Source organism: Pristiophorus japonicus, chromosome 15 (genome assembly GCF_044704955.1).
Source record: "Pristiophorus japonicus isolate sPriJap1 chromosome 15, sPriJap1.hap1, whole genome shotgun sequence".
NCBI lineage: Eukaryota > Metazoa > Chordata > Chondrichthyes > Pristiophoridae > Pristiophorus > Pristiophorus japonicus.
This window is the reverse complement of record NC_091991.1, coordinates 16513392-16536206: the sequence shown is the minus strand read 5'-3', so window position 1 is coordinate 16536206 and position 22815 is coordinate 16513392. Positions and strand designations below refer to the sequence as shown.

General features: G+C 44.1%; 1 protein-coding gene across 1 annotated transcript in view; it reads left to right on the top strand.

Annotated features, from left to right (window-relative positions):
• Positions 1-700: 700 nt before the first annotated feature.
• The window catches only part of LOC139281359 (uncharacterized), a 191755-nt gene continuing 169640 nt past the window's right edge, over positions 701-22815 (top strand). Inside the window, exons 1-3 of the mRNA XM_070901513.1 lie at positions 701-771; positions 16896-17071; positions 18927-19096. Of these exons, the coding sequence (XP_070757614.1) occupies positions 16942-17071; positions 18927-19096 (300 nt within the window). The 5' untranslated portion in view covers positions 701-771; positions 16896-16941. The remainder of the gene's footprint in view (positions 772-16895; positions 17072-18926; positions 19097-22815) is intronic.

Sequence of the window (22815 nt, the reverse complement as noted above, 5' to 3'; positions counted from 1 at the left end):
GCTGCTCTCAGTAAAATAGACACAGTAAAACCCCAAAATATTTAAAACCAATGCTTTAAAAATCTGGGAATAATTTTATAGCAATAATGGAATCTGTTGAAATAAGTTTATAAACCACTGCATTTTTGATAGTTCAAGATAGCACCTGAACCCCCTCCAAATTACTAACTTTATCAAATAGGCAATATTCTCTATAAATTATCCCTGCTGTAAGAACACTCCTTGTTTCCCTCGTCCTGTTTATTTAAACGTTCTGGTAATAACTGGGCACAAATTTGTGTGTGTAATCCAATAACGGGGATGTTACAGCACGACTGATGCTAGGGAGATATTGACAACTAGTGCATGAATTGAATGGAACACGCGATAGAAGGGAGATAGTGAGTGAAATTCCATTATAGTGGCGAGTTGTCACAGAGCGAATTCTTTTGCAGTCATAGTAACCGCAAACAATGCTCCACCCATCTCTCTCTGACGCGTAAATCATCGCGATGTGCACCAATTGGAAGCACAGAAGCGCCGGCGGTTGCCGGGGAGCCGCGAATGTTTTTTTCCGGAAAGTGGCGAGCTGCTTGCTCCCGGTGCCGTCTCCGGATACTTCAGCTTGCAGAGCGCAACGGTGAAAGGCCAGAGTTTCCGATTGAGATTGTAAGAGTGCGGCACGAACGGTAACTGTTATCTCGGTTGGTCAGTGCGATGAGAAATGACGGAAGAAGTGTTTGTGAAAAGAGAGACTAGGAAACATTGGGATGGAATATTCTCAATTGATAGGTAAGAGGCTCAAGATATAGCATGCCCCCTTCTCCGTGGGTCAGGAAAAAGCGATCCCACCTATCAAAACCTAAAATCTAGCTTGCAAGAAGTTCCTCACAAGATAAACAAGATAATCACAGATGAAGATGGTCAGTTGGTCCATCTTAATTCATCTGTCGAAAGGGATCCTAGCACCGCCCCCCCCCCCCCCCCCATTTGCAGTGTAGGGGTTGAAAGACTTTTCTCCTTCCAGGTGGACTCCCTGATATAAGGAATCGACCCCCCACCCCCATCCCCCATAACGACCACGGAATCAATCAGACAAAACCTTCAGTTCAACTAGTTTATTCCAGCACATGCAAGGCAAGAGTTCAAACGTGAACCTTCTCAGAACAATGGTTCTCACCCACAGTTATACAACAAACCAAAGTGTGTGACTGTTTACAGCTTATCAACGAAGTTACATTGATTTGTCGTCTCTTATCAGACTGGCTCTGAGTGGTGTTTCCCAATTGTCCATCTCCCATCATATGTTCAGTGATGTGAACTTTGCCTTAGTCCCCATGGCGCCTGAAGTAACTCTGTTCCCAAACACGGGCTTTCTTATCTCTTCCCCAGGGACTCTCGTCAAAATGTTATGTATCTTAACTGCTGACCTCTACTGTCTTTGTTATGTTTACTAAGATTAAGGATGGTTCATTAACCATCAGGCTTAAGTGTTATAAGTGTGCTGTACATACATAAGCAAGTGTTATATACAATCTGTCAATAGGCAATTACAATCCATACCGTAAGGTAGAGGAACTTCACCGATTCCTCAGACCCTCCTAATACTGATAAACCCTCTTAATCTGGACCATTTTACGTGTCAGATCAATTCAATACCTTCAGTATCTCCATTCTTGACCACCTATCTGTCTGCTCTTTGCCTGCTACAACTCTATACTCCTTACAGCAGCATCCAAATGGTTTTTTTTAATGATTTGCCTCCACGACTCAATCTGTGTGAAGAATTTCCTGATATCAATCGAAAAATTACAATTTGCTAGTTTGAACTCACGTCTCTAGTTCTACTCCTGCAGTTTAATAATGTTCTGGGTTGACTTTTTCCATGCTCTATAACATCACCTCTCTGATGCCTCCTTCCCAGGCTAAAAAGCCCAAGTATATTCAATCTTTCCTCACAACTCAGACCTATGACACTGAGGATCAACCGTGTGGCTCTCCTCTGCACTGTCTCCAGCACTTAAATGTCCCACTTGTTTCTTGGTGTTCTGAACTGGACGCAGTACTCCAGGTGTTGTCTGGCCTGAGTACTATACAGTTTGATCATTTTTCCTTTGAATTGTATTCGACTGTTTTGGCCATGTAACATACTTTTAGCTTTGTTGATTACATTGGCTGAACATATTTAGTGTCAAGTCTAAGGCTAGGTATCCTTCAGCTTCATCCTTAGCTATTTCAGCACCATAGGAACAAAGGGACAGGAGTAGGCCATTCAGCCCTTTGAGCCTGTTCTGCCATTCAGTGAGATCATGGATGATCTGTATGTTACTCCAGCCACCTGCCTTGGCTCCATATCCTTCTATACCTTTGTCGAACAAAAATTCTACCGCTCTCAGTTTTAAAATTATTAATTGCGCTACCATCTCCAGTTTTTGGGACAGGGTTCCATACTTCTACCACCCTTTACATGAAGAAATGTTTCCTAACATCACTCTTGGCTTGGCTCTGAATCTGAGGTTATGTCCCCTTGTCCTAGATTCTCCCACGAGCAGAAAGAGTTTCTTTCGACCCTATCAATTCATTTCAATATCTTAAAAACCTCAATCAAATCACCCCTTATCCTTCTATATTCCAGGGAATACAAGCCTACTTTATATAATCTCTCGTTTGCAGCCTTTGTAACATTCTGGTGAATCTGTACTGCACTCCTTCCACCTCCAATACCTGTATATCCTTTCCAAGGTGTGATGCCCAGAACTGTACACAATACTCCAGATTTGATTGAATCAGGGCTTTGTATAGCTGTAGCTACACTTCCTCCCCTTTATATTCAAGACCTTTAGTTATAAAGGCTAACTTTCCATTAGCCTTGATGAATTTTTTTACCTGACTACAGATTGAGCATCCGAAATCCGGAGTTCCAAAATCCGGACAACGGGCCCATCCGTGGCGGGGTCGTTCGGAAAACAGAAAATGTTCCAAAATCCGGACTCTCCCCACCTCGGCGGCCCAATCTCATTCCAGCCCGAACTCGCCCCGGCCCTTGGCGGCCCGACCTCACTCCGGCCCTCGACGGTCCAACTTTGCCCCCTTACCTCGGCGTCCTGACCTCGCCCCGGCCTGACCTCACCCCGGCCCTTGGCAGCACGACCTCGCCCTGGCCCTCGGCAGCACGACCTCTAGCCCGACTTCGCCCGCCCCGATTTCGCCGCGACTTCGCCCTCAGCGGCCCGAACTCGCCCCGGCCCGACTTCGCCCCGGCCCTCGGCGATCTGACCTCGCCTCCCCCACCGCCCTTACCTCGGCGGGCCAACATCGCCCCCTTACCTCGGCTGCCCGACCCTGTGAAGCCTGCATTTCTGAAACTCTTTGCTTCAGCACAGTCTGGAGAAATCAAAAGGGTTAAAAGTGGAAGATTGAAGATTGGATTAAAACAGGCTGCTAGATGATATGGTGCTATGTTGAGTATTTGAGTGTAACTTGTTACTATCTGAGTTGTGTATAGTAATTCATGACATTGTCTGTATTTGAGTATAGCTTGTTACTATGCGAATAATGTTAAATGATCTAGTTTGTGTATAGTAATTCAGAAAGCAGTTAGCCATGATTTCAGGACAATTCTACATGTCTGCATGTTAATTGTCTGAATGTACTATACAAAGTTCAAAGGCTTTTTCGGTATAAAGATGAGAGTTTGACACGGACTGTACAGACACTGGAATCTCAGAAGGTGTGTCACAAGCAGCCACGGAAATCGGAACAAGCTGCCTTTGTGAAGTATCTCAGTAACTTTCATACATGGATTTGTTTATTATGAATGTTTAAATAAAAGACCTGATCCTGCCTTTACTACAATTGAGTGTGTGTGTAATTCGACGTTTGAGGCAACAAAGCGAAAAGAGCAAGACAGCCTTACTACAGAGCCCACCTACCTCGGCCCAGGCAAAGACGTTCCAAAATCCGGAAATACCCAGAATCCGGAATGGCCTCGGTCCTGAGGTTTCCGGATTTCGGATGCTCAACCTGTAGTACATTGGTGATCTGTGTAAACGGGATCTTAAATCTCTTTGGACTTCCACTGTTCCTAATTTTTCACCATTTGAATAATACTTGGATCTATGGATGATCTCACAATTACCTGTGTTGAAATCCATCTGCCATAGTTTCATCCGCTCACTTAATCTATCAATGTCTTTTTAAATCTTATGCTCCCATCTGCACCACCAATCTTTGTGTCATAGGCAAACTTGATATGGCTCCGTATTGTGTTATCTAATTCATTAATCAATATAGGAAAAAGAGTGGGAGAGCTATAGTGGTAGGGGATTGTATTGTAAGGAGGATAGATAGGCGTTTCTGTGGTCGCAACCGAGACTCCAGGATGGTATGTTGCCTCCCTGGTGCAAGGGTCAAGGATGTCTCGGAGCGGCTGCAGGGCATTCTGGAGGGGGAGGGTGAACAGCCAGTTGTCACGGTGCATATAGGTACCAACGATATAGGTAAAAAACCGGGATGAGGTCCTCCAAGCTGAATTTAAAAGGGAGCTAGGAGTTAAATTAAAAAGTAGAACCTCAAAGATAGTAATCTCAGGATTGCTACCAGTGCCACATGCTCGTCAGAGTAGAACTAGCAGGGTAGCTAAGATGAATATATGGCTTGAGGAGTGGTGCAAGAGGGAGGGATTCAAATTCCTGGGACACTCAACCGGTTCTGGGGGAAGTGGGACCAGTACAAACCGGACTGTCTGCACCTGAGCAGGACCGAAACCTGGGAGAGTATTTGCTAGTGCTGTTGGGGAGGGGTTAAACTAATATGGCAGGGGGATGGGAACCGATGCAGGGAGACAGAGGGAAATAAAATGGGGGCAGAAGCAAAAGATAGAAAGGGGAATAGTAAAAGTGGAGGGCAGAGAAACTCAAGGCAAAAATCAAAAAGGGCCACATTACATCAACATTCTAAAGGGACAAAGAGTGTTAAAAAGGCAAGCCTGAAGGCTCTGTGCCTCAATGCGAGGAATATTCGTAATAAGGTGGATGAATTAACTGCGCAGGCAGTTATTAACGATTATGATATAATTGGGATTATGGAGACATGGCTCCAGGGTGACCAAAGCTGGGAACTCAACATCCAGGGGTATTCAACATTCAGGAAGGATAGACAGAAAGGAAAAGGAGGTGGGGAAGCGTTGCTGGTTAAAGAGGAAATTAACGCAATAGTAAGAAAGGACATTAGCCTGGATGATGTGGAATCTGTATGGGTAGAGCCACGGAATACCAAAGGGCAGAAAATGCTAGTGGGAGTTGTATACAGTGGGGGTTGGGGATGGCATCAAACAAGAAATTAGGGATGCATGCAATAAAGGTACAGCAGCTAACATGGGCGACTTTAATCTACATATAGATTGGGCTAACCAAGCTGGTAGCAATGCGGTGGAGGAAGATTTCCTGGAGTGTATAAGGGATGGCTTTCTAGACCAAGATGTCGAGGAACCAACTAGAGAACTGGCCATCCTAGACTGGGTGTTGTGTAATGAGAGAGGACTAATTAGCAATCTTGTTGTGCGAGGCCTCCTGGGGAAGAGTGACCACAATATGGTAGAATTCTTTATTAAGATGGAGAATTACACGGTTAATTCAGAGACTAGGGTCCTGAACCAAAGGAAAGGTAACTTCGATGGTATGAGATGAGAATTGGCTAGGATAGACTGGCAAATGACACTTAAAGGGTTGACAGTGGATAGGCAATGGCAGACATTTATAGATTACATGGATGAACTTCAACAATTGTACATCCCTGTCTGGAGTAAAAATAAAAAGGGGAAGGTAGCTCAATCGTGGCTAACAAGGGAAATTAGGGATAGTGTTAAATCCAAGGAAGATGCATATAAATTGGCCAGAAAAGCAGCAAACCTGAGGACTGGGAGAAATTTAGAATTCAACAGAGGAGGACAAAGGGTCTAATTGGAGGGGGAAAATAAAGTATGAGAGGAAGCTTGCAGGGAACATAAAAACTGACTGCAAAAGCTTCTGTAGATATGTAAAGAGAAAAAGATCAGTGAAGACCAACGTAGGTCCTTTGCAGTCAGAATCAGGTGAATTTATAATGGGGAACAAAGAAATGGCAGACCAATTGAACAAATACTTTGAATCTGTCTTCACTAAGGAAGACACAAATAACCTTCCGGAAATACGAGGGGTTCGAGGGTCTAGTGAAAAGGAGGAATGGAAGGAAATCCTTATTAGTCAGGAAATTGTGTTAGGGAAATTGATGGGATTGAAGGCCAATAAATCCCCAGGGCCTGATAGGCTGCATCCCAGAGTATTTAAGAAAGTGGCCCTGGAAAAAGTGGATGCATTGGTGATCATTTTCCAACACCCTATTGACTCTGGATCAGTTCCTATGGACTGGAGGCTAGCTAATGTAACGCAACTTTTTAAAAAAGGAGGGAGAGAGAAAACAGGGAATTATAGACCGGTTAGCCTGAGATTGGTGGTGGGGAAAATGTTGGAATCAATTATTAAAGATGTAATAGCAGCGCATTTGGAAAGCAGTGACAGGATCGGTCCAAGTCAGCGTGGATTTATAAAAGGGAAATCATGCTTGACAAATCATCTAGAAATTTTTGAGGATGTAACTAATAGAGTGGACAAGGGAGAACCAGTGGATGTGGTGTATTTGGACTTTCAAAAGGCTTTTGACAAGGTCCCACACAAGAGATTACGGTGCAAAATTAAAGCACATGGTATTGGGGGTAATGTATTGATGTGGATAGAGAACTGGTTGGCAGACAGGAAGCACAGAGTCGGAATAAACAGGCCCTTTTCACAATGGCAGGCAGTGACCAGTGGGGTGCCGCAGGGTTCAGTGCTGGGACCCCAGCTATTTACAATATACATCAGTGATTTAGATGAAGGAATTGAATGTAATATCTCCAAGTTTGCAGATGAAACTAAGCTGAGTGGCAGTATGAGCTGTGAGGAGGATGCTAAGAGCTGCAGGGTGACTTGGACAGGTTAGGTGAGTGGGCAAATGCATGGCAGATGCAGAATAATGTAGATAAATGTGAGGTTATCCATTTTGGTGGCAAAAACAGGAAGACAGAATATTATCTGAATGGTGACAGATTAGGAAAAGGGGAGGTGCAATGAGACCTGCGTGTCATGGTATATCAGTCATTGAAGTTTGGCATACAGGTACAGCAGGTGATGAAGAAAGCAAATGGCATGTTGGCCTTCATAGCTAAAGGATTTGAGTATAGGAGCAGGGAGGTCTTACTGCAGTTGTACAGAGCCTTGGTGAGGCCACACCTGCAATATTGTGTTCAGTTTTGGTCTCCTAATCTGAGGAAGGACATTCTTGCTATTGAGGGAGTGTAGCGAAGGTTCACCAGATTGATTCCCGGGATGGCAGGACTGACATATGAGGAGAGATTGGATCAACTGGGCTTGTATCCACTGGAGTTTAGAAGAATGAGAGGGCATCTCATAGAAACATATAAAATTCTGACGGGATTGGACAGGTTAGAGGCAGTAAGACCTCCCTGCTCCTATACTCAAATGTTCCCGTTGTGGGGAGTTCCAGAACCAGGGGTCACAGTCTAAGAATAAGGCGTTAGCCATTTAGGACCGAGATGAAGAGCAACTTCTTCACTCAGAGTGGTTAACCTGTGGAATTTTCGACCACAGAAAGTTGTTGAGGCCAGTTCATTAGATATATTCAAAAGGGAGTTAGATATGGCCCTTAAGGCCAAAGGGATCAATGGGTATGGAGAGAAAGCAGGAAAGGGGTACCGAGGTTGAATGATTAGCCATGATCTTATTGAATGGTAGTGCAGGCTCGAAGGGCCGAATGGCCTGTTCCTGCACCTAATTTCTATGTTTCTATGTTTCTATAGTGAATAGTTGAGGCCCAAGTATAGATCCTAGTAGGACAACACTAGTCACTTCCTTCCAATTCAAGTGCATATACATTATCCCAACTCTCTGACTTCTGCTGCCTAATCAATCTCCTGACCAGGACAATCATTTACCTTCAATTCCCTGAGCTTTAATTTTAGGTAACAGTTTCTTATGTAGAACCTTATCAAATGCCTTTTGGAAATCCTTATAAACTGCATCTCTGTCTACTATTTTAGTTACTTTCTCAAAAAATTCAATTAGGTTCATTAGACATTGCCTACCCTTTACAAATCTTTGTTGGTTCTCTCCAATCAGCTCAAATTTCTCGAAGTACTCAGTCACTATTGTTATATATGTGGATTTGTATTTTCTCTGTACAGCCACCAGAGGGCTCATCCCCTGGAGTCCCAAGAGATCCCATAATCCCTTGGGAGCACAGGTATTTAAGGAGGCTTCACAGGTTGGAGAGGCACTCTGGAGACCTGCAATAAAAGACTAATGTCACACTTTACTTTGAGCTCACAGTGTTCAGTCTGACTCTTTCTCCATACACAACAACTGGCGACGAGATACAGATAGCGAACCTAAAGATGAAGAGAATAGTAGGCATCCTGGAAAAATTCTCAGAGGGAGATGATTGGGAAACTTTTGTGGAACAACTCGACCAATACTTCGTGGCCAATGAGCTAGATGGGGAAGAGAGCGCTGCCAAACGAAGGGCGATCCTCCTCACCGTCTGTGGGGCACCAATGTATGGCCTCATGAAGAATCTGCTCTCTCCAGCGAAACCCACGGAGAAATCGTACGACGATTTGTGCACACTGGTCCGAGAGCATTTGAACCCGAAGGTTAGCATTCTGATGGCGAGGTACCGGTTCGACGCCTACAAAAGGTCTGAAGGCCAGGAAGTGGCGAGTTATGTCGCCGAGCTAAGATGCCTTGCAGGACATTGCGAATTTGAAGAACAGTTGGAGCACATGCTCAGAGACTTTTTCGTACTTGGCATTGGCCACAAAACCATTCTTCGCAAACTTTTGACTGTAGAGACCCCAACTTTAAGTAAGGCCATAGCAATTGCCCAGGCGTTCATTGCCACCAGTGACAATACTAAGCAAATCTCTCAGCACACAAGTGCTGCTACAAGTACGTGAACAAAGTGATGTTGTTTTCGAATTGTAACGTACAGGGCAGGTCACACATACCTGCAGCTGTATGTCCGCAGATGACTCTGAGTCCACCATCAAGGGTGATGAATGCAAGGCCATTAACACCTTGTTGGCACTGCGGGGATGATCATCATTTCCATTCATGTCGATTCAAAGAGTACGTTTGCAAGGGCTGTGGAACAATGGGACACCTCCAATGAGTGTGCAGGCAATCTGCAAAGCCTGTTAAACCTGCAAACCACTATGTTGCAGAGGAGGACAGATCCATGGAGGATCACAATGAACTAGAGCTTCAGACTGAGGAGGCAGAGCTACATGGGGTGCACACATTCACCACGAATTTCCCCCGATAATGCTAAATGTTGAACTAAATGGACTCCCAGTGTCAATGGAGCTGTACACAGGGGTGAGCCAGTCCATCATGGGCAAAAAGACTTTCGAAAGGTTGTGGTGCAACAAGGCCTCAAGGCCAGTCTTAACTCCAGTTCGCACGAAACTAAGAACTTACACGAAAGAACTGATTCCTGTAATCGGCAGTGCTACCGTAAAGGTCTCCTACGATGGAGCGGTGCACAAGCTACCACTCTGGGTGGTACCAGGCTGGTCCCACGCTGCTCGGCAGGAGCTGGCTGGGAAAGATACGCTGGAACTGGGACGACGTCCGAGCGCTATCACCCGCTGACGACACTTCGTGTGCCCAGGTCTTAAACAACTTTCTTTCGCTGTTCGAACCAGGCATTGGGAAATTCCAAAGAGCAAAATGCAGATCCACCTAATTCCGGGGGTGCGACCCATCCATCACAAGGCGAGAGCAGTATCGTACAAGATGAGAGAAAGGGTAGAGATCGAGCTAGACTGGCTGTAAAGAGAGGGCATCATTTCACTGATCGAGTTCAGCGAGTGGTCCAGTCCTATTGTCCCAGTCCTCAAGGGAGACGGCATCGTCAGAATCTGTGGTGATTACAAAGTAACCATCAATCGTTTCTCCCTGCAGGACCAATACCCACTACCAAAAGCCGACGACCTCTTTGCAACGCTGGCAGGAGGAAAGACGTTCACGAAGCTGGATCTGACTTCAGCCTACATGACGCAGGAAGGCCCTCACCTTCATCAACACGCACAAAGGTCTTTTTGTTTATAACAGGTGCCTGTTTGGAATCCGATCAGCGGCGGCGATATTCCAGAGAAACATGGAAAGTTTACTGAAGTCGGTCCCGCACACCGTGGTCTTCCAGGATGACATCTTGGTCACAGGTCGGAACACAGTCGGAGCACCTGCAGAATCTGGAGGAGGTTCTTAGTCGACTCAACCACGTGGGGCTCAGGTTAAAACGCTCGAAGTGCGTTTTCCTGGCTCCTGAAGTGGAGTTCTTGGGAAGGAGGATTGCGGCGGACGGCATCAGGCCCACCAACGCGAAGACGGAGGCAGTCGAGAACGTGCAGAGGCCACAGAATGTGACAGAGCTGCGGTCGTTTCTGGGACTCTTGAACTACTTTGGTAACTTCTTACCGGGTCTCAGCACATTGCTAGAACCACTACATGTCTTACTACGAAAAGGGGCGAATGCGTTTAGGGCAATAGCCAAGAAAATGCCTTTGTAAAAGTGAGAAAATTGTTATGCTCAAACAAATTGCTTGTGTTGTATGATCCATGTAAGCGTTTGGTACTAGCATGTGATGCGTCGTCATATGACGTCGGGTGTGTATTGCAACAAGCTAATGATTTTGGGAAACTGCAACCAGTTGCTTATGCATCCAGGAGTCTGTCTAAGGCTGAAAGAGCCTACAGCATGATTGAAAAAGAAGCGTTAGTGTGTGTCTATGGGGTTAAGGGAATGCATCAATACCTGTTTGGGCTAAAATTCGAATTGGAAACTGACCATAAGCCACTTATATTCCTGTTTTCCGAGAGTAAAGGGATAAATACCAATGCATCGACCCGCATCCAGAGATGGGCGCTCACATTGTCCGCATACAACTAAGCCATTCGCCACAGGCCAGCCACAGAAAACTGCGCTGATGCTCTCAGCAGGCTGCCATTGCCTACCACGGGGGTGGAAATGGCGCAGCCCGAAGATCTAGCCATGATTATGGAAGCATTTGAGAGTGAACAATCACCCATCACAGCCCGACAGATCAAAACCTGGACAAGCCAGGACCCCTTATTATCTCTAGTCAAAAGCTGTGTGCTTCACGGGAGCTGGTCCAGTGTCCCAGTGGAAATGCAGGAATAGATAAAGCCGTTTCAGCGACGCAAAGATGAAATGTCTATCCAGACACTCTGTGGGGCAATTGAGTCGTGGTCCCCAAGAAGGGCAGAGACACCTTCATCAGTGACCTCCACAGTACCCACCCAGGCGTCGTAATGATGAAAGCGATAGCCACATCCCACGTGTGGTGGCCCGGTATCGATGCGGACTTAGAGTTCTGCGTTTACAGATGTAATACATGCTCACAGTTAAGCAATGTACTCAGGGAGGCACCGCTATGTTTATGGTCTTGGCCCTCCAAACCGTGGTCTAGGCTACACGACGACTATGCAGGCCCGTTCTTGGGTAAAATATTCCATGTGGTTGTAGACGCGTACTCCAAGTGGATTGAATGTGAGATAATGTCAGCTAGCACGTCCGCTGCCACTACTGAAAGCCTGCGAGCCATGTTTGCCACACACGGCTTACACGATGTCCTGGTGAGCGACAACGGGCCATGTTTTACCAGTGCTGAGTTCAAAGAATCCATGACCCGTAATGGGATCAAACATGTCACATCTGCCCCATTTAAACCAGCGTCCAATGGTCAGGCAGAGAGAGCAGTGCAAACCATCAAACAAGGCTTGAAGAGGATAACTGAAGGCTCATTGCAGACTCGCCTATCCCGAGTCCTGCTTAGCTACTGCAGGAGACCCCACTCACTCACTGGGATCCCACCTGCTGAACTGCTCATGAAAAGAGCACTTAAGACAAGGCTCTCGTTAGTTCACCCTGATCTACATGAACAGGTAGAGAGCAGGCGGCTTCAACAAAGTGCATACCATGATAGCGCAAATGTGTCACACGAGATTGAAGTCAATGATCCTGTATTTGTATTAAATTATGGACAAGGTCCCAAGTGGCTTCCCGGCACTGTCGTGGCCAAAGAGGGGAGCAGGATGTTTCGGGTCAAACTTTCAAATGGACTCATTCACTGGAAACACTTGGACCAAATCAAACTCAGATTCATGGACTATCCTGAGCAACCCACCTTGGACCCTACCTTTTTTGATCCCCCAACATACACACCAGTGGCAACCGGCACTATGGTTGACCACAAAGCAGAACCCATCATCCACAGCAGCCCTGCAGGGCCCAACACACTAGGCAGCCCAGCAAGGCCAACTGCACAGCAGCCCAGTGAGGGCCCAACAAATGATTCAACAACACCAGCTTTCACATCGAGACGATCAACTAGGGCAAGAAGGACCCCAGATCAACTCACATTGTAAATAGTTACACTATTGACTTTGGGGGAGAGTGTTGTTATTTATGTTGTCTTGGAGTTACTCTGTACAGCCACCAGAGGGCTCATTCCCTGGAGTCCCAAGGCATCCCATAATCCCTTGGGAGCACAGGTATTTAAGGAGGCTTCACAGGTTGGAGAGGCACTCTGGAGACCTGCAATAAAAGACTACGGTCACACTTTACTTTGAGCTCACAGTGTTCAGTCTGACTCTTTCTCCATACACAACAACTATGTCCTTAATTATAGATTCCAATAACTTCCCCACAACAGATGTTAGACTATCAGGCCGATAATTACCTGCTTTCTCTCCTCACCTTTCTTAAATAATGGAGTTACAGTTGCAATTTTCCAATCTAAAGAGATAACTCCTGAATTGAGAGAGCTTTGGAAGATTAGGGCTAAAACACCTGCAATTACCCCACTACTTCCTTTAAAACCCTGAGGTGGAAACCATAAGGTCCTGGGGATTTGTCAGTCTTTAGTGCCGTTATTTTTTCTAATACTGTTTTCTTACCATTGTTAGCTTTAGTGAGTTCCAGTCCTTGATTCATTATTAATTTCCCTGGTACATCAAGTATGTTATCCTCTTCCTCTACTGTGAAGACTGGCACAAAGTCATTATTCAACAAGTCTGCCTTTCCTTATTTGCATTTGCAATATTATCGCAAGGGCCCACAATACCCGTGACTACTTTTTATTCCAATATAATTGTGAAACTTTTTGTGGTAATCTTGATACCCCTCGCAAGTTTCTTTTCATATTCCTTTTTTCAGCTCTTACTATCTTTTTTGTCTTTCTTTGCTGGTCTTTATATCCCTCCCAGTCCTCTGGATTTACACTATTCTTTACACTTTCATATCCGCTTTCCTTTAGATTTATGTTATCACCTACCCCTTTTGTTGACCATGGCTGTTTTATTTGGTAAGTAGAGTTCTTTCCCCTTGGGGAAATATATTAGTCCTGTGTTAAGCTAAATTATTTTTGAACACCTTTCACTGTTCACCTGTAGTTTTACCGAGAGCAGTTTTGACCAATTTGCTGTTGTCAGCCTCTGTGTCATCTCGTTCAAGTTAGCCGTACCAAAATCTAGAATCTTAGTAACTATCTTAAGTTTCTCCTGTTCAAACCTAATGTTGAATTCAATCCTATTGTGATGACTGTTAGATTATTAACTAACAGTAAGGAAATATTTATTCAAGTCATTACGCATTCCTAAATCTAGTATGGCCCACCCTCTTGTTGGTTCAAGACCATAATGCTCCAGAAAACTATATTGAATGTACTCAAAAAATTCACCACCTTTCTGTCTTGAGCTATTCTGCTCTTCCCAATCTATATAGAAATTCAAGTCTGCCATTAAAATAACTTTGTTTTTGTTACATGCTTCTCTAATCTCAATGAATACATTCTGCCACTTCATTGCTGCTATCAGCAGGCCTGTAGATAACTCCCATTACAGTATGAAGTCCTTTCTTATTCTGCAATCTCCACTGATTGCTTTCCCTTGTCTATTTCCTCACATTAATTTTGTAATAGTATCTTTAATCAGTAAGGCTATCCCTCCTCCTCTTCCAGTTCCCTTATCCTATCTAAAAACTTATAACATGGAATATTTAACTCCCAATCATGCCAAGCTTACAGCCATGTCTCAGTAATGGCCACCATGCCATAACCTCTAACCTGCATTTGAGCCTTTAATTTGTTTAATTCTCTATCCATGGAGTACGCATTATCTATTTTCCCTTTCTGAACACTTGTCTGCATTAAATTTAATCAACCATTGTCCTTCCCACTTGTTGGCTAGATCAGTGTCTTTCCTTGTGGGGAGCTCAGATCACACAATGGGAGGGGAAAGAGGAGGGGCAGAAGATCTCAGGCACTGGGTATTGTTGTCAGTGGAAGGTTGATGTGTGATGGGGAACTACTACTTTCACACTCAGTGTTTAAAATTGGAATTCCTTGAGCAATGAGGACCTGGGGTGGTAAGTGAGTAGTGGGCATGCAGGAATAGGGCACTTACTCTATAGTACTTTCTTAGCTTCAGGTGCATTATTTGCTAGGATTAGCAAATGTCCCACAGGTGCTTAATCCATATTTGGCATGGGGATGTTGGGTTGCACTAATGATGAGGAATGAGCTATTTGGCTTCTAGGAACAAAAGGTAAGGAAGCTGAGGATAGAGGTATAGGTTGGATCTAAGCGAGCGGTAAGGTTCCAGTGGCCTCCACGATGGGCTGAAAGTAGAGGCATAATCAAAGTATGCACTCAGGCGTGCCCTTGTGGTCACTGTTCCATTAGAAATCATTTGTCAGGTTTGGAGTGCGTGTACAATGAGGTACATCTGATGAAACATTTTGAACTGGCCCCATCCTGCTGCAGTTGGAGGTTATGTTGGTCAGTTTTGGTGCCTTAATCCAACAACCACCTACAATTGAGTAGCCCAAGTCATGTTCCCAAGGTTTATGAAAGTTTAGATTGTCATCTGATAAAATGGACAACCGTATCAAATAAAATGGAGAGATGTTCCTGCGGTGGATTTGTATGTTGCACGAGGAAAGTTCTAATTGGATTGCTTTGCACTTGATCTTAGGAAGCACTGTACGGTCCACAACAACAACTTATATTTATATAGCACCTTTAACGTAGTAAAACATCCCAAGGTGCTTCACAGGAATATTATAAGACAAAAAATTTGACAAATGAGAAATTAGGGCAGGTGACCAAAAGCTTGGTCAAAGAGGTAGGTTTTAAGGAGCAACTTAAAGGATGAAAAGTTGGTGGAAAGGTTTAGGCAGGGAATTCCAGCGCTTAGGGCCTAGGCAACAGAAGGCACGGCCACCGATGGTTGAGCAATTGTAATCCAGGATGCTCAAGAGGGCAGAATTAGAGGCGTGCAGATATCTCGGAGGGTTGTGGGGCTGGAGGAGATTACAGAGAAAGGGAGGGGCAAGGCCATGGAGGGATTTGAAAACAATTTATGTGAATTTTGAAATTGAGACGTTGCTTAACCGGGAGTCAATGTAGGTCAGCGAGCACTGGGGTGATGGGTGATCGGGACTTGTTGTGAGTTAGGACATGGGTAGCCGAGCTTTGGATGACCTCAAGCTTACGAAGGGTAGAAAGTGGGAGGCCAGCCAGGAGAGCATTGGAATAGTCAAGTCTAGAGGTAACAAAAGCATGAATGAGGGTTTCAGCAGCAGATGAGCTGAGGCAAGGGCGAAAACGGGCAATATTACGGAGGTGGAAATAGGCGGTCTTAGTTATGCTGTGGATCTGTGGCCGGAAGCTCATTTGAGTGTCAAATATGACACCAGGGTTGCGAACAGTCTGGTTCGGCCTCAGACAGATGTTAGGGAGAGGGATGGAGTCCATGGTTAGGGAACGGAGTTTGTGGCGGGGACTAAAAACAATGGCTCCGGTCTTCCCAATGTTTAATTGGAGAAAATTTCTGCTCATCCTGTACTGGATGTTCGACAAACAGTCTGACAATTTAAAGACCGGGGAGGGGTCGAGAGAAGTGGTGGTGAGGACGAGCTGGGTGTTGTCAGCGTACATGTGAAAACTGACGCTGTCTTTTCGGATGATGTCACCAAGGGGCAGCATATAGATGAGAAATAGAAGGAGGCCAAGGACAGATGCTTGGGGGACACCAGAGGTAACGATGCGGGAGCAGGAAGAGAAGCCGTTGCAGGTGAATCTCTGGCTACGATTAGATAGATAAGAATGGAACCAGGCGAGTGCAGTCCCACCCAGCTGGACGACAGTGAGAGGCGTTGGAGAATGATGGAGTAATCAACCATGTCAAAGGCTGCAGACAAGTCAAGAAGGATGAGGAAGGATAGTTTCCCTTTGTCACAGTCACAAAGGATGTCATTTAGGGTTAGGGCAGAAACCTGATTGGAGGGATTCAATCACGGAGTTATGAAAAAAGTGAGCATGATTTGGGAGGCAACAACACATTCAAGGACTTTGGAGAGGAAAGGGAGGTTGGAGATGAGGCGATAGTTTGCAAGGATGGAGCAGTCAAGGGTTGGTATTTTGATGAGAGGCGTGATGACAGCAGTTTTGAGGGAGAGAGGGATAGTACCCAAGGAAATAGTAGAAAATTACAATATTAAAAAGAGGGCTGATCAGTGCACTGCCATCTTCACTGCAGTGCATGCTTCGCACCATGCTGCCAGGGTCTGTGAAAGTATCTAGTGAAAGTGGCTATAGTCGATCGATTGTATTATCTGCCCCTGCTGACCAAGGACAATAGTTTAGTTACAGAGTGAACTTGGGAAGTAGGATGGTAAATGGTAAACATTTATTCATTTATTTTTTTAAGTTAATTAATTTTACTTTTATTTTGAAGATATTGAAGGCATTTCAGACTAATGATTTGGAGAATATTGGATTAAATGCCTCTACAGTCAAGAATAACATGCTACACAGCATGGGCAAATGTGCGATGTTCATCATTTAACCGTCAGTTCAATAATATATTTGCAGATCTATTCGCAGACACTCATTTGAAATCCTTGTTAGAAGGTAAGCTCAAATAAATTGGTTTGTTTAAAAACTCTGTAGCATTTGACTGTAGGATATGATGAGTCATTTGTTTCTCTATATATGCTGGGTTTATGCCTTTCACTTGCTCAAATATTTTGTGTGGAAAATCGTAACAACAGCTTGTATTTATATAGCGCCTTTAACATAGTAAAACATCCCAAGGTGCTTCACAGGAGCGTTAGAAATGTTTTTTTCACACAAAGCCACGTCAGGAGGAATTAGGGCAGATGACCAAAAGCTTGGTCAAAACGGTAGGTTTAAAGGAGGAAAGAGAGGTGGAGAGGTTTAGGCAGGGAGTTCCAGAGCTTAGGGTCTCGGCAACAGAATGCATGGCCAACGATGGTGGAGCAATTAAAATCGGGGCTGCTCAAGAGGCCAGGATTGGAGGAGCACAGATATCCTGGAGGGTTGTAGGGCTAGAGGAGATTATAGCGATAGGGAGGGGCGAGGCCATGGAATGGATTTGAAAGAAAGAAAGAAAACTTGCATTTATATAGTGCCTTTTACAACCACTGGACGCCTCAAAGCGCTTTACAGCCAATGAAGTACTTTTGGAGTGTAGTCATGTTGGAAACCCGACAGCCAATTTGCACACTAGCAAGCTCCCACAAATAGCAATGTGATAATGACCAGATAATCTGTTTTTGTTATATTGATTGAGGAATACATAGTTCCATGGGATCTTTTATGTCCACTTGAGAACAGACGAGGCCTCGGTTTAACATCTCATCCAAAAAATAAGGATGAGAATTTTAAAATTGAGACTTTGCTTAACCGGAAGCCAATATAGGTCAGCAATATAGGTGAACGGGACTTGGTGCGAGTTTTGGATGACCTAAAGTTTACCACTCAGCAATGTTTTTTGCAAAGCTATTATAAAAAACAACTCTGTCAAATGAATTTGAATCTGATTTGTGACTATTACAATGTCTCCGATATAGGTCATACCTTATGTAGGTTTTTATGAGCAGTAAACTGAAATGGCAGGTTGCGGTGTAACTGATAGGAACAGGTGAAGAGGCAGAATTTCCACAGTTACATACAGCATTTTTTCCTAACTGTTACTTACACTTTTTTGAACAGGAGTAGATAAAAAATATCTGAAGCAGAGTGATAGAAAACAAGGCTTTTCCAACATAGAAACATAGAAAATAGGTGCAGGAGCAGGCCATTCGGCCCTTCGAGCCTGCACCACCATTCAATATGATCATGGCTGATCATGCAATTTCAGTACCCCATTCCTGCCTTCTCTCCATACCCCCTGATCCCTTTAGCCATAAGGGCCACATCTAATTCCCTTTTGAATATATCCAACGAACTGGCCTCAACAATTTTCTGTGGTAGAGAATTCCACAGGTTCACAATTTTCTGGGTGAAAAAGTTTTTCCTCATCTCGGTCCTATATGGCTTACCCCTTATCCTTAGACTGTGACCCCTGGTTCTGGACTTCTCCAACATTGGGAACATTCTTCCTGTATCTAACCTGTCCAATCCCGTCAGAATGTTATATGTTTCTATGAGATCCCCTCTCATTCTTCTAAATTCCATTGAATATAAGCCTAGTCGATTCAATCTTTCTTCATATGTCAGTCCTGCCATCCCAGGAATTAGTGTCAGTGTAAAATTATGACAAATATTCTAAAATTGAAAATTTAATGGTTGCATTATTTAGCTGCTGTATGTGTTGACTTTACCCACATTTAAGCAAGGAAATATGTAGTACTGAAAGATCCATGTAATGATTTTATCTTTAATGAATGTAAGTATTTAACTGCTTTTTCTGCTGATTGCTGATTGAGAGTTACTGAACATTTTCTCTGTGCTTTTTGGTTAGGTTTTATTGGAAAGTCGCCCAAGCAGATGGACAGTCTGGCTCAGTGCCAGACATACCGGCAACTTATTACACAATTTGAGTTGTTTTTAGAAGAATTGCGGACAGCTGGCATCATACCCGAGAATAGCAAAATTAACTGTGATATGATGGCCAAGAAAAATACTAAATGTGTATGTATGTAAAAGGCTCTCTTTCAACTTTACCTCTCCAGCTCGGACACTAACATTTCAATGCTGTTAGGTTGATTAAAATCGTGTTTAATGGGCAAGTTATAGCTTGAGAGGGGTAATTGTAAATCCTGCACTTCCAGTGGGGAGCTGAGTTCACAGGGATCATGGATCAGGGAATCGGGACTACAATACTCTATTCCCCGTGAGCACGGCTCCCCTCTGGGAGAAGTACCCACCAGTTTTTCACATCAATTTTCTATCACTTGGATTTGGAACCTGCTACATTACTATAGTGATCTCTGTGATTGGGTTTCAGAAACTGTTTGGGAGCACCTCAAAACAATCATCTGTCATTATTTTGGCTTTGCACCACTTGCAGTATAATTGCAACATGCAATGTGAAATAAAGTTTAAAAAGTATCTTTGCTTTAAGGTTTTTGCCCCTCATATTCTCTTCTAACAGTAAGAATTTTACTGGCATTTAGATTCCATGAGTGGAACTGGACATATAAATATAAATTCACACAATTTTACTTTCCCTGACTGGAAATCAGGGCAAAAGCAGCTCACACCATTATTAGGTTTCTGTTTTACCACCACTTTTGCTTCCTTGCGAAGCTGATTTAAGTATGTATCAAACGGAAAGTCATAGTATTGCTGTGACATTAGATCCATGGTGACTCTTGAGCGCACTGAAGTCAGGAGATGTAAGATTCCCTTCAGAAAACCATTGCACACCAGTTTTAAGACTCTCATTCTTGTGCTCAAATCCATCCATGTCCTCAACCTCTCCCTATCTCTGTAACCTCTATAACCCAGTCCTACAACCAACATTCCCTGGGATCCTGCACAGCCGGCTTGCCAGTTTGTCAATGCAAGAGCCCCCATGTGCGGTAATTTGAATGGCCCTTAAAGGGGCTGCGCAGCGCTAAAAAAATTAGCGGGAACTTTGCCTACAATCCTCTGATAATGTTGTATTCCTCCAGTTTTGGCCTCTTGTGCACCCCGATTTCTTGGCCCCACCATTGGCGGCCATGCTTTTGATCACCTGTCCTAATTTCTCCTTATGTGGTTCGTTGTCAAACTTTGTCTGATAGTGACTTAGGATGTTTTACTATGTTAAAGGCACTATATAAACGCAGTTGTCATAAGCTGCACTATAACTCCAGCCTAATGGAAAGCCACATTTTAAAAGTGTTCATTGGACTTTATAAACTTAATGTTAGGAGAAAGTGAATGTTCCCCAACCCCCCAACCCCAACTTTGGTCTCGCCCAGAATTGAAAATGAGCTGTCTGGGTATCAAGCTCTGGGCATACATTCAAGCTCGCATGCAAAGTGCTCTTTTGTGCCTGACCCTAGTGTGACCCACAGTAACTGCATGGCCTGCAATGCATCTCTGGTCTGTTAATTGCACATCATACTCCACAATTACCAATCTGAAATTAGTGACCAGAGTACAATTGCAGCCAAAAGAGATACTGACATCAAACCAGCGCCTGGATAGAACAGAAATCAGAGCTTCAGCATAAACAGCCATTTTGTGCTTCTGTTTTTTTTTTGCTGAGTTCGTTCCCTGGTGCTATGCAGTTAGGAAAACTCCCAGATGTTACAAACTTTCACCTTGCTCTCTTCATAAATTCTCATATATTAAATTCACATTTTCAGTCCAGAATAGTGCTGGAATGCTGCTGGTTCCATTTTTCAATTCATTCTTTATGATTTAGAGAGAAAATATTTAATTTTATAAGCAGCTGTAACCAGCGAATGTAGGGGAGAAGAGACCTACAAATAGGTTGATAAGATTGGAAAGTGTCCAGAATTAGAATTGCCTGGTCATTACAAAGATGCTGAGAAAAGCTACGAAAAGCTGCATATGTGGCCCAAATAGATTTTTCAACTGAACCACTGGTATTTATTTTAAGTACCTGCAATTTATGCAGTCTATCACTCTAACTGGAGGGAATATGATTCTTCAATTACAATCCCTTAGGACGTTTTATATTATGATGTTGTCCATCTGTCACAAATCAAATGAACTCCCTCAAGTAACTTGAAACTACAACAAGGTCCACTCACCTACTGTGCTTCATAATTGACTTCCTCCCATCAGACAGTGTTCCATTTGTAAGGTACATTTGTGGGAACTATCTCCCATCTGCCCATGAACATTAGCCTTTTTCATTAACCCTTATTTCCATATTACCACAGTACATTTTTGTACTTCTAATACAATTGATTCCTTCTTATAAACTTTCTAAAATAGGGGAATCTTGGTTGTAGCATTACAAACTGGAGATTCAAGAATTTTTATTCATTTTCAGGATTACCTTTGAACCAAAACCCAATAAACACAGTGTTAATTAGCAATAATTCCCATTTAAAAAAAAAAGAAGAATCCTTGTCCTGATGTGCATGAATCTTCGATAATACACATTTTTGAAATATCCCGTAAATTTAAAAAGTAATCTGGTAAACAGTGTACAGCATATTTACAAACTCGATGGGCTAGAACTTCCACTTTTGTGCTTATCGCCCAAAAATAGGCGTTATTTCCAGCGTGGGTGTTAAAAAAGCGTTTTCAGATCGCCAGCTTCTCGCCCATTTTCAAAGCAGTCTCCATTTTTGAAAATGGGCGTTACCGCGAGCGATATGAAATGGGCAGTAGCGTAAAATTTTTTTTGACCTGCTGCCGTAAAGTGTGCCCGTCCTTAGCAATGGCATGGCAACGTGCGATTCCCGTGATTCAGGAGGTCAAGGGTCATCATGACATGCACAGAACAGGAGACAGAGAGAGAGGGAGCTCAGAGGGACTGAAGGTGTGGCTGGGTGTGGTGTGGCTGATTTGGGACGAAGGAGGGAGACTTTAGAGCTTCACAGCAAGTAGGCAAACAGAAATTAGCTGTTACTAGCCACGTATTTGCATGAATTTGGCCTATAATGGAGAGAGAGGAGGAGGCATCACAGCACGCTGTGGAGACTGATGCTGGAGAGAGCAGTGAGGTGGGAGAGGAGCACATTGGAGGGCGCAAAAGAGCCAGGAGGTTCTCGGACTTGGCAAATGCCTCCCTCCTGCAGGAGGTCGAGTCACGCTGGGGTGATTTGACACGGGAAGGCGTGGGAAGCCTACCGCAAAGGCATATCAGTGGATATGGACCGAGATAGCAGAGGTGGTCTCGTCGGTGACCAAAGAGGTTCATGAGGGCAACCAATGCCGCAAACGATGGAACAACCTTGTGGGATCCGCAAGAGTAAGTATTACATCGATGTACATGAATTTATGTATTTATTTGATTTGTAACAATCATGAGTGACTATCACCTTTACTGGGAATGTTTTACTCAAAGCCTGCGGTCACGGTGTACGTCTTTAGGTAAAGAATGATAATTTTCATAATAATCATGATTACATCTGTCAGTTATATGTTGTATCAATCTCTGTGACAGTACCTAGCAATGATATCACGCAAGGATCTCATGCCGTGTCATTCTGTCACCTTTTACAGAAGAAGCTATCGACGATGAGGTCCTTGCATGGCGGAGGCTCTGGATGCGATAGCCAGGAACACTGCTGGCACAGGCCTCCCAGTGATCCCTGAGCATGGCACTCCACCCCTAGGTTCAGCACCACTATTGCGAACAATAGATGAGAGCAAGGACCAAGATCCAGCTTCTGCATCAGAGAATGTTGCCCCTCGGCACCTCCCGCTCCCATACCCGT